Here is a 13,104-nt window from a genome sequence, read left to right on the forward strand (position 1 = left end):
CTCTAAATGGGACATCTATATGACAACCATCTCTGCAAGGAGGCTCAAAGATCTGTGTGGAAGAGGGGCAGAGAGATCAAAGGAGCCAGAGGTAGTGGATGGCTTCAGGAAAACAGTGCTTTCCAGATGCAGCTCATCTGATGAACACATGAACTAACAGAGATTGTGACAGTCTGTACAAGACCTGTAAAGACTTAAGCACGGAGGAAGGAAGACAGCACGAAGTCTCACCCCTAGCTGAGGAGCCTTTGATTGCTGTGGGGAGAGGAAGAGTTAGGTGATTTCAATGATATGAAGCCTAATATATTGATGACAGTCCGGGTTAGGGATATTGATTGGTATTAGTATTAGACTAAGGATTAGTGGGCTAACACTTTTTGTTTTAAGTTACATACCTATTTAAAAATATTTTTTTATTTGCTTCTTAATCTCCATTATGATCTCTCCAGCCCTACTCTTAGCTCAAAGCAGCCTGCTTGCAGGAGCGGAACCCTTCCCTCCCACCCCACCTCTACTGTCTGGGGATTCTACCTCTTGGTGAGGACCCAGGCCTTTTATTCCTGCCTCTCCAGACTTATTCTTCACCCCATTACAGCCTACCTCCAGGAGCCCCTCCTCCCACCCCACCTCCATTTCCTGGGGTACCTTTGAGTACAGACCCATCTTCGCTCTTTCCCACCAACCCTCTCAGCCTTGTGTTGGCTGCCAACTCCCAGAAACACGTTCTATGGGGACCTCTAGTGGCTACACTAGGCTAGGACTAAGGTAAGTGATTTTACTCTCCTAAAATGTCCTTGATTGTTCCTCATAAAGTGTTCTCATAAGGAAATGACATTGGTTAATCAAGAGATTCTCATATTTTCTTTTTTTTAGAAACAGGATTTCACTATGTAGTGCAGACTTAGTGATCCGCTTGCCTAAGTATCCCAGGGCGGGGTTACAGATGTGTGCCCCGACTCCCGGAGGCATATTCATACTTAATACTTTAACAACCATTATGCTTCCAGCTGTTCCCTAGTGTTTTGGCTAGAGTAGACACAAATTCGTTGTCACAGCCTCCTTCTCCTTGCTCCAGAAGGTCGAAAGCTGAAAGCTTCTAGAATAGGCCTCCGCGTTCCACTTAGCCCGAACTACATCTCCCGGCAGACGTTGCGCCCCACCTCCGGCGTGACGCGTGGCCTGCCGGGAGCGGGCTGGGAGGCGGCGGCCCGGCCCAATGGGTGCGGGCTCCCGAGGAGAGGGCGGAGGAGAAGAGGAAGCAAGCGGGGCCGTGGGCCGCGTCCCCATTCATTGCAGTGGCCTGCTGGGTCGGGGTGCCGTGTTTTCCGAGCCATGGAGGCGCTAATCCCGGTCATCAATAAGCTGCAGGACGTCTTCAACACGGTGGGCGCCGACATCATCCAGCTGCCGCAGATCGTCGTGGTGGGAACGCAGGTGAGGTGAGGCCGCGATGGCGAGGCCTGGCCGGGCCGAGGGCCTGCGGGTGTCCGCGGGAAGGAGGCCGCCCGGCCGCCCGGTGCTCCCCTCGGGTCTCGGGCGTTCAGCGGGCCGAGTGGCCCTGCAGCCTGCGGCCGGGCGCGGCTTGGCCCAAGGGCACTCGGGGGACGCGGGCGGGCGGGCGTGTGAGCGGCGGTCGCTTCCTTCCGGCGGCTGAGGACGCGGTCGGCTCAGGGCTCACCGTGGAGCCTAGGGGTAGCAAGCTAGTCGGCGGCCCCGGAGCGTTGCAGCGTCGCAAGATTAAAGACAATCCCGTGTGGAGTTGGAGTTCTGAGGTTAGGCAGCAGCACCAAGTTTGTCTCCATGACTTTGGTGTTTATAGTTTTGTGGCTGTGACCCAAATTTGGCATAAGATTCTCTGGCCTTTTCACGTGGGGTACTGTAGATGAGCCAGTATTTTGTTTTTTACGTGAAAAGAGTGATGAAGAAATAAATATCTAGAGTAACGGAGATATGTGAGATATTCTCTGTCTCTTACCACCCCCCCCCCTTTTTTTAACCGCTTGTTTTGGGCTGAAAAGTAATAACAGAACTTTGGGGTGGGGGAGTAAGGACAGGTCCTACTCTGTATTTCAAGGTGGCTAAGAATTCACCATGTAGCCTGAATTGGCTGAAACGTGCAGTCCAGCTGCCGCAGCTCCCTTGACGAACAAGCCACCACTCCCAGATTTCTTTATTTTTTTATTTTTTTAATTTTATGTGTGTGAACGTTTCGCCTGGTGTTGCAGACGGTTACGAAGCTGCCTTGTGTGTTCTGGGAATTGAACCCGGGTCTTCTGGAAGAGCAGCCTTTGCTTTTAACCTCAGGCCATCTCTCCAACCTCTTAATAATACAGATTTTTAAGTGCTTCCGTTGGTTAATAGTGTTCTCTTCTGAGGCGATGATTTCTCCATATTCCATGGGTTGCATTGTTAGGGAAAGTGCGTAAATATTACGATAGGAAATAGATCAGAGGATATCCATACACTTCAAACACTCCTGCAGCTTATTATTATTTATTTGGGCTTTAAATGGTTAAAGCAGTAGAGATAATTTTTGGACCATTTGCTTGGTCTCTTTACAGGGTTAGTATAGATTCTATTCTGTCAGTCATGTCTGCGTATTCCAGCTTTACCATTTGAGGATAGCAGTTCAGTCTTTGAGTATACCACAAACAATATTTTTGTTCTTACTGAGACCATTTAGTAGGTCTCTAAAGATTTTCAATGATACGGTATTGCTCATTGTAATGAGATACTTATTTTACATGCCGGCATCGGTTTCCCCTCCCTCTGTTTATTTCTAAGTTTGTTTTTGTTTTTGTTTTTTTAATGTTACGCGTATGGTTTGTCTGCATGTGTGTTGTCATCTCATGCTTGCTCTCTGGAAGCCTGAGGAGGCACCTGATCCCCCTGGAACTGGCGATGCAAATGGCTGTGAGCTGCCCTATGCATGCTGGGAACTGAACTTGGGTCTTCTGCAAGAGCAACAAGTGCTCTTAACCGCTGAGGCATCTCTAAAGCCCTGAGAGAGTGGAACTTTTTTTATTTTTTTTAAGTAGTTTTTGTAAATAAAATTAGAAAACATGACATAGTTAATTTTTTCATGCTAATTGAGAATTGTTATGTATCTTCAGAGCAGAAACTTCACGTGGACTCTAAAGAGATTTTCTAATTCACTTTCACTATGAATCAGTAAATAATCAGGGAAATGGTGAATCAGTTTAAAGAATTTAATATCAAGATGGCGTTTCTTCAGTAGATGGGCCAGAGCCTTGGGGATTCATCCCAGGGGTGATACTTACACGCCGCTTCTCTGTGTTAATATTAGAAATTTTCAAAGGATCAATTTTTGACTTGACAGTTTTTTTTTTCACCCTCTGTCCAGTTCCTTAGTATCTAAATTTTTGTTCTTTTTTTATTCAGGTACAAAAGAAGTAGAGTTTAGAAACTTTAGCACTAAATCATCTTTCCCATTTTTATTCCAATGATATAGAACAATAAAGCACATAGTTCATATTCTTATTTAATGGAGTAGTACAGTGAGTGAGTTCCAGACATGCACATCCATAGCAAGACTCTATTTTCTGTTTTTGTAAAGACAGGAAGAACCTCTGTCTTTTCAATTAAATTCCTGCCGGTTCCCTTCTGTTGAGTGATTCTCAAATAAGTGTATGAAAAATCATTTTGAAAACAAATTTCCTGGATCCTATTCCTAGATGTTTTGATTTTATAAATCTGAAGTGAGCAAGGTGACATGAAATTCTGATAAAATCTGGTTCATGTATTCTAAACTGAAAAGTTATTAGTGAATTTTTGAATTTTAAAACACATAGTATTGGAAAAAGAATAATTTGGGGTTTTCTGAGTTTACGAGCACAGTGCCATTCAATAATACTGATTTGGGTGACATTCATTTTCTTTTCTTTCTTTTCTTGTTTATTTTGAGAACGGATTTTACTATATAGCTCCAGCTGGCCTAGAACTCACCATGTAGACCACTCTAGCCTTCCACTCAGAGATCCGCCTGCCTCTGCCTCCTGAGTATTGGGATAGAAGGCCTGTGCCACCACAGGTAGACCTGGGTAGCATTCTTGGCAGCCTTTGTCAACTTATAAGCACACCGGGTCTTGACTGCTTATGTTGAGCACATAATTTTAACTCCTGACTCCCTTGGGTTAGGAGTTAAAGGAGTTGGGGAGAGGGAATTGTGTTTAGAGGTACCAGCCACTTATTCTTTATTACTTAGCTAATACTTTCTGATTTCTGAGATAGTCTGCATGGAAAGAAAAGCAAATGGGGAGAGAAAAGATTGATACTTTTTAGACGATGTTGTATTTTGCAGGCAGAGAAGAAGGTAAGATTTAAAACAAGTTCTGTGTCTCAATGTGGGACATTTAATCACTATTTTTAAAGCTGAGAATCAGGAAGAGCAACCCTGTAGGTGTATAATCCAGACCTCCACCGTTTCGTGCTGACATTCCAGTGCAGATGGCATCAGCCCGAGGCTGTGGCTTAGTGTAGCTTGTGGTGCATTTCCTCTGCCTTTCATTTCAGTCATTTCAGCACTCCTTCAGTGATTGGGACACATCTGAAAGGATTTTCTCAACCAGTTTGTAAACTAACTTTAAAAAGTTTAACATTTAGCCAGGCATTGGTGAGATATACTGTTAATTCTAGCACTTGGGGAGAGGCAGGTGGATCTCTGAGTTCGAAGCCAGCCTGGTCTACAGAATGAGTTCTGGGTCAGCCAGGGCTGTCACACAGAGAAACCCTGTCTCAAAAAAAAGAAAAGAAAAAGAGAAGTTTGGCCTTTAGAAAACTGAAATATTTACACACCATAAAGTCATAGTGAAGTGCACATTTGGTGACTTTAGAGTAGACACGGACAGAGTTGTGAAGTTAGTGCTACTTTTATTCCTAACTTTGCTGTGCTGGCTAGTTTCTTGACATAAGCTGAAGTCATTCAGGAAGAGTGAGCCACAACGGAGAAAATACTGCTATCAGATTGGACCAGAAGTGAGTCTTTGGGGCATTTTTTTGATTAAATAATTCTGTGGGAAGTCCCAGCCCATTGTAGGTAATACTGCTCCTGGGCAGGTGGTCCTGTGTTCTATAAAAAAAGCAAGCTGAGTGAGCTGTGCTGAACAAACCAGTATGCAGTTTCCTTCCATGGTTTCTGCTTCAGTTCCTGCCTTTAGGAACCTGCTCTGAGTTCCTGCTCTGACTTATCTTCATGAAATAAGCCCTTTACTCCTCAAGTTGCTGTTGGTCATTGTCTTTTATCACAGCAGAATAAAGCAAACTAGAAACTTTATTGTCCCATAAAGAAACCTTTACCCATTAAGGATCCACTCTTTCTTCTTACCTTCCCCCTAAATCCTGATAAGCATTAATCTACCTTTTGTCTATAGGTTTGCCTGGTGTAGACATTTCATATAAATAGAGTTCTATGATACAGTCTTTTGTGTTTAGTTTCACTATCCCAGAATGCCTGTCGTGGTATGTATTAGTGTAAGTTGAGTATCTTTACTGCAAAACGGTCTCAAGTGCTCCAGTATCCAACAATTTTAGTGCCGACATGATGCCACAAGTATAAAATTCCATGCTTTGCCTTGTGACAAATAGATTGTGGTTAAAGTATAGACACAAGTTAAGAGTGGTTAAGAGTGCTGTTTTTACACAACAGGTGTCTCACAGCTGCCTATAACTCCAGCTGTAGAGGACCCAGCACCTTCTTTCTGTCTTCAGCGGCTACCGCACACATGGCATCACTCATAAACATATACAATATACATATAAATAAACATAGCTCTTTAAGAAAACTACAGGTACATTAATGTATTGATAAACATGAAGCATACATAAACTGTGTCTAGATTTGTATCTCATCTCGTAAGATACCTCATATACACATGCAATATTCTACAATTCTAAGACTCCCAAATCTGAAATGCTTCACTTTTGACCCAAGCATTTCAGATAAAAGAATTCAACATGTTTTTTTCTCTCTCGATCTCTCCCTCCCTTTTGGTTGAATAATACTCTTCTATAGATTTGCTGTAGCTTATTTATCCACAGCATGCCTTTTAGTAGTATACATTTAGTAGTAGTATTAGTGTAGATAGAATATCCTTGAAAGACACTGGTTGTTACTATGTTTTTGCTAGTATAAATAATTTTGCTGTAAATATTTGTTTGCCAATCTTTGTGTGGACAATGCCTTCAGTTCCCTTGATTCTAGGAATAGATTTGTTAGTTCAAATAATAGCAATTATGTTTAAGTTGTTTTGCTTTGTTTTGTTTTGTGTTTCTGAGACAAGGTCTTGCTGTTTAGTACAGGCTGACCTAGAACTTTATGGTTGTACATCTGCCTCTTGACTCCTGCGTTTGGGATTACTGGGGTGTTTCACCTAACTGTGCTCAAATTAATCATTGTAAAGACAGTTCAGTGGCAGTTAGCACATCTTTTTTTTTAAAGATCTGTTTATTTATTACATATACAATGTTAGAAGAGGTCATGGGGATCTCATAGACGTTGTGAGCCAACTTGTCGTTTCTGGGACTTGAACTCAGGATCTTTGGAAGAGCAGTCAATGCTCTTAACCTCTGAGCTGTTTCTCCAGCCCAAGTTAGCACATTCTTAATGTATATATACCACCTGTCTCCAAAACATTGTATTGTAAAAGAAAACTCTAGTCCTTAAGTAGTTGCTCCCCATTTCTCTTCATGTTGTTCTCCTTTATTTTGTTTATGTTGTTCTACTTTATTCTCTAGATTTACTTATTCTGAATATTGTATGTTAGTAGAATACAGTGTATGATAATTTATGTCTGGCTTCTTTCACTTAGTATAGTTTTTTTTTTGTAGTATGTACCAGTATTTCATTCCTTCTAAAGGTTAAATAATATTTCAGAATATGGATAAATGACCTTTTGTTTATTCATTCATCCCTTGATGGGCACTTGGATTGTTTCTGTTGCTCTAAATAGTGTTGCTCTGTGTACAGTCAGTTCTCAGTTCTTCATGAGTAGCTAGGATTGAAACTATAGGCCATAAAACGTCTACGGTGGCTGCACCATTTAAAAATTGTCACTAGCTGGGCAGTGGTGGCACACACCTTTAATTCCAGCACTTAGGAGGCAGAGGCAGGCAGATCTCTGTGAGTTTGAGGCTAGCCTGGTCTACAAGAGTTAGTTCCAGGCCAGGCTCTAAAACTACAGCGAAACCCTGTCTTGAAAAACAAACAAATAAAATTAAATTAAAATTGTCACTAACAGTATAGGAGGACTCATCAGTATTTATCTGTCTTTACACCATCCTAATAATGTGTGCACACTGTGTCATTGTAGGTTGGCTTTGCCTTTCCTTAGTGCCTAATAATCCAAAGCATGTTAATGTGCTTGTTGGAGTTGTCCTTTTATTGTTGAATTGCTAGAGTTCTTTATGGAGTCTATTGTATGTAATGAAAAATATAAACTTATGGATTAAAAAGTTGAATGAGTGGGCATGGTGGCACACATCTTTGATCCCAGCACTCGGGAGGCAGCGGCAGTAGGATCTCTTGAGTTCAGGGCGAGCCAGGAGTACATAGTGAGACCCTGTCTCAATTAAAAAGTGATGGACTCAGCCTTGGTTAATGTGTCATGGATGAACTAATGTTAGTTATTAGTGAAAAGGGCTGAAACTGGCACAGACATTTTCCGTGAAAGAGCTTATCTCAGATTGAGTTGAAAGCACAGTAAGTGCCATTACCATATAATTCTTAAGGAGCTACAGAATGACCATGACATCTGGTCATTTTGGAGGTGGAGATGAAAGAGTTGCAGTAAGCCCTATTGTCAGAGCATGTCAGCTGTAACATTGTCCTTTAGAGCTTTTGTATCATAGCTGTCCTACAGACTTTCTGGAGGTGTAGTTATAAGTCCACCAGCAGAAAACAACCTCTTAATGTGGCCAGTTGTTGAAGAAGCTAATTTTACATACATTTTCAAATCTAGACAAGAAAAGAAGGTTTTCTACATTTGAATGTCAAGGTTTTTTAGTACCATTTCTTGAAGATGCTGTTTTTTCTCCAGTCTATGTTTTTGCATCTTTGTCAAATATCAGAAGATGGCATGGCTATAGTTACATGTCCTTATATCTGTTTTCTTTGTTGGTCTACATGTCTGTTTTGTTCCATTACCATAATGTTTTTATTACTTAGGCTCTATAATATATTTTGTAATTTGGAATGATCATCTCTCTAGAAATTTTGCTCAGGGTTGTTTTGATTATTTGGGATATTGTGTGGTTTCATATACATTTTATAATATTTTCTTTCTATTTCTGTGAAAACTAAGATGGGATTTTGATTGGTATTGCATTGAATCTATTTTTTTGCATAATAGTCATTTTGCAATATTAATTCTATGTGAATTATATAACATGAGCTTGGGAGGTTTCTATTTTCTAGGGCCTTCAGTATCTTTAGAGACTTAAAGGTTTCATTGTATAAGTCGTTTTTACTTGGTTATTTCTTAGATATTTTTCTTTTGAGACTGTTGCGAATGGGGATATGTCTGTGCTTTCATATGGCATTTGTTGGTGTGTAGACAAATGATTGGTTTTTGTAAGTTGATTCTGTATCCTGTCACCTTGTTAAAAAAAATTCTGGAGGGACTTTTGTCTCTTATGTATGGTATATCATCTGCAGATAGGGATAATTTTTAATTTTTTCTCTTGCCATATTGCGTAAACTGGTGTTTTCTGGAATAGGAATAGTGGTTACTGATTTCAGTATGATTGCTTTGATCCCTGCTCCCATATAGAGTTAATATTGGCTGTGGGTTTGTCATCTATAGCCTTCATTATGTTCCCTCCAGTCTTTTCTAGGACTTTGATCATAAGGGCATATTAGATTTTGACAAAGCCTTTTCTGGATCTATTGAGATGATAATTGATTTTTGTCTTTAGGTTCATTTATTTTATTAAATTATTGACTTGGGTGTGTTGAACTTTCCTTGAATCTCTTGGATAAAGCCATTTTTGTCATGTTGGATCTTTCTTTCTTTCTTTCTTTTTTAATGTATGCTTGTATTTGGCTTGCCAGTATTTTATTCCAGATTTCTGAATTGATGTTTATCAGGGATATTGATGTGTAGTTTTCTTTCTTTGTTGTGGCTTTCCCAGGTTTTGGTATTAGGATGATACTGGCTTCGTTACGGAGTTAGAAGTACTTCTCTTTTTTTTCCCCTTTATTTTAATAATTTAAGAAGTATTCACTATAAATCTTTAAAAGTCTGGTAGGATTCATCTAGGCTTGTGTGTTTGGATTTTGTTGCTTGTTTTGCCATTTTGTCTCATTTCTTATGGGTCTGTTTAGGTGGATGATCTCTTTGTTTAACTTTGGTGATTTGGATCAATCTAGAAATTCCTCTATTTCTTTTTGGCTGTGTCAGTCAGAACCACACTAGGCCCTAGGCCTTTAAGCTATAGAACCTGTCTTCATGACCACATGTACATTGCATAGGAGTTTCTAAGTAATCATGCCTCATATTTTATTGTGCACCTGGAATTAAAATGACTGTTGCCTGGAAACTGTTTTCCAACTTGTACTGTATTTAAATATGCTGACAGTAAAACCATCTGGCATTAGACTTTCTAATTTGATCCAAACCAACTAAGTCAGGCTAAACAAAGTTTTCGTTCTCACCAATTGTTTCCCTGTCTGCCATGGTGCTTGCTGGGTCCCCTTCGATGCCCTGATGCCTGTGATTAACTCACATGGGACAGCTAGAGGAAATGTGTGTACAGTGCAAAAGCCCAAATGTAATAAATGCTGAACTTGTGTTCAAGTATATGAAGAATATCCATGGAACTGTTTTGTGGCATTCTAAATTTCAAATCAAAAACTTGGAACATAGTCACACCCAAAAAGTGAAACATTGGTATGAATAAAGAGTCTTATTATAAACTAGTAAGCATAAAACATTGCATTTGAAAAACTGAGAAAGCCCTTGAGCCAGAAGGCATGCAAATTTAAGCAAACTGTTAATGACCGTGTATTGAAGTAGCAAAGTTCAATGACCATGTATTGAAGTAGCAAAGTTCATAGCAAACTGAAAGTAATTTGACTCAGTCTTATTTGCACAGCCTAACAGCGCTTAAAATCTGTATGCTCTTAAATGTAGCAGCTTAAGTGAAGTAGGTCTAAGGAGCTAATAAGTTACTGGAGTCTATATACACCCATACTGATTGCATCAATTTAAATAATCATGTGTTGGGTTTTTGTTTTGTTTTTTTGTCAACACAAACCTAGGGAAAGAGGGATTGAGAATATACTTACCTAAAATTGGCCACTGGGTGTAATAAGAGGCCGCTTGTTCATTTCCCGGTTGCCCAGACTCCCGAAATAATCACACATAAAACTATATTATTTAAGTCACTGCTTGGCCAACCACGTAACCGTATTGCTAGCTAGCTCTTACATCTAGAATTAATCCATTTCCATTATTTCTTTTTTTTTTTTTTTTGGTTTTTTTTTTGGTTTTTTGAGACAGGGTTTCTCTGTGGTTTTGGAGCCTGTCCTGGAACTAGCTCTTGTAGACCAGGCTGGTCTCGAACTCACAGAGATCCACCTGCCTCTGCCTCCCAAGTGCTGGGATTAAAGGCGTGCGCCACCACCGCCCAGCCTCATTTCCATTATTTCATATTTTACCACGAGGATTGTGGCCTACTGGCAAGGTTCCAACCGGCAGTTCGTGTCTTTCCCCTCTGGCGGCTCCATGGCATCTCTCTGACTCCTCTTACTCTCTCCTCCTCTTCTGCTTGAAATTTCGGCCTTGTCCTATTCTGCTAAGCCACTGGCCAAAACACATTTATTCATTCGCCAATAAAAGCAACACATAGATAGAAGGACTTCCCGTATTATCTGGGAAAGTCTGTAGGACATTTTCTTAATGATTGATGTAGGAGGACCCAACTCATTGGCGATGGTGCCATCCCTGGGCAGGTGATCCTGGGTTATATAAGTGGGCTGAGAAGCCACAAGAGGCAAGACAGTAAGCAGTGTTTCTGCATGGATTCTGCTTCAGTTCCTGCCTTGAATTCCTGTCTGAACGTCCCTTCATTCTGTACCTTAACTATAAGCTAAAATAAAGCAAAAAGGGACTTCAAACTAAAATTAATCAGAAGAGATAAAGAGAGACATCCCGTTCTAACCAAGGGAACAGTTATCCAAGAAGAAACTACTATCTTAAAGATATATGCATCAAACTCAGAAATGCCCAATTTTATTAAAAATGTACTACTGGCCCCAGTAATCGAGGCACACGCCTTTAATCTCAGCTCTCGGGGAGGCAGAGGCAGGTGGATCTCCATGAGTTCAAGGTCAGCCTGGTCTGCATAAGTGAGTTCCAGGACAGCCACGACTATACAGAGAAATCCTGCCTTGAGAAACTAAAATAATAAATAAATTAAATAAATAAATAGTGTGCTGCTGGACGAGTAGCATCAATCCACTTACAGTAAAGGACTTCAGTACCTCAGTTTCTCCAGTAGACAAGTCATCTGGGTATGAAATAGGTAGAAATGTGAGAATTGACATTATACATCAAATGGACTTTAAAGATATCAACATAATATTCTATTCAAACACCAAAGAATACATATTCTACTCAGCAGCACATGAAAGCACATGGAAGACCACATGCTGGTCTACTTTAGTCTAAAACAAATAAATAAAAATTTAGAAGTTTGAAAGCACTCCTTGTGTCCTATCTGAACACAATGCAATAAAACTTAAAATTTACAGGAAAAAAACTCTAGTAAATAGCAGATTCATAGAGATTAAAGTACTACTTTCTAAATGATAATTAAATCAAAGATGAAATCAAGAAAGAAATTAAAAAAAAAAAAACCTTCCTAGAACTAAATAAAAATGAAACGAGAACAACCTTGTGGCAAACAGAAAGTAGCCCTATTTGGAAAGTGTGTATTTCCCAAATAAATACATACAAGGAGGCTTTTTTTTTATGAATGCCCAGCATTAGTTTGCCTTATTTCTAGCCAGCTTTTTTTTTTTTAACTTAAATTATCCCGTCTATCTTTTGCCTCTGGGCTTTTATCTTTCTCTATTTCTTTTTACCTTTCTTTACTTCTTAGTCCATGACTCGCTGTGTAACTAGGTGGCTCATCTCTGGAGTCCTCCTCTTCTCACGCTCTTCGATCTTTCCTTCGATCTTTCCTTCCCAGATTTCTTCTCCTTTTCTTCTCTCTGCCTGCCAGCCCCCACCTATCCCTTCTCCTGCCTGGCTATCGGCCATTTAGCTCTTTATTAAACCAATCAGGTGTTTTAGACAGGCAAAGTAACACAGCTTCACAGAGTTAAATAAATGCAACATAAAAGAATGCAATGCATCTTTCCATCATTAAGTAAATATTTCACAGCATAAACAAATGTTACATATCTTAATATTCCACAACAGGAGTGCAAATAAATGGCTTAATGATACAACACAAAAATTATAAAAACAAGAACAAATTAAACCCATTCAAAAGCAAGAAATAGTAAAATCAGAGCTGAAGTCAATGAAATTGAAGCAAAAAAAATACAAAGATTCAAACTAAGCTAGTTCTTTGTGAATAGGAACAAAATTCACCAACCCTTAGCTCAACTAACCACTAACAGACACTAAAGAAATTCAGAGTATTATGGAAATATTTAAAAAACCTGCACTCTATAAAATCTAAATGAAAGGGTTGATTTTCTAGATTCATTGAGTTCACTGACATTAAGAAGTCAACAGCCCATAACAAGTGAAGAGATTAACATAGTAATAAAAAAAAATTCCCAGCTTTTTTTTAAGGCCAGGACTAGGGCCAGATGGATTTGTAGCAGAATTCTACCAGACTTTCAAAAACAATACAGCCAATAGTTTTATTTCTTAAACTATTCAAAACAATAGAAACAGAGGAGAACTCCCAAATTCCTCCTCCAAAGCTTGTATCACTCTAACACCCAAACCACATAAAGATTGAACAGCAAAAGAAAACGGCAGGTTGGGGGCTGGAGAGATGGCTCAGTGGTTAAGAGCATTGCCTGCTCTTCCAAAGGTCCTGAGTTCAATTCCCGGCAACCACATGGTG

The 13,104-nt window shown here is 39.9% G+C and overlaps 1 protein-coding gene across 14 annotated transcripts in view; it reads left to right on the forward strand.

The window, feature by feature from the left end:
- The first annotated feature begins 1,202 nt into the window (after positions 1-1,202).
- Positions 1,203-13,104, forward strand: part of Dnm1l (dynamin 1 like) — a 45,748-nt gene continuing 33,846 nt past the window's right edge. For 7 of the 14 annotated variants that reach the window (XM_005370366.2, XM_026777625.1, XM_005370363.2 and 4 more), the window contains exon 1: positions 1,242-1,434. In XM_005370366.2, the coding sequence (XP_005370423.1) occupies positions 1,333-1,434 (102 nt within the window). In that variant the 5' untranslated portion in view covers positions 1,242-1,332. Of the gene's footprint in view, positions 1,435-13,104 lie in introns of all 14 variants that reach the window. The other 7 variants (XM_026777622.1, XM_026777623.1, XM_026777626.1 and 4 more) reach the window with 2 other exon arrangements.

Source organism: Microtus ochrogaster, unplaced genomic scaffold, assembly GCF_000317375.1.
Source record: "Microtus ochrogaster isolate Prairie Vole_2 unplaced genomic scaffold, MicOch1.0 UNK77, whole genome shotgun sequence".
Taxonomy (NCBI): Eukaryota; Metazoa; Chordata; class Mammalia; order Rodentia; family Cricetidae; genus Microtus; species Microtus ochrogaster.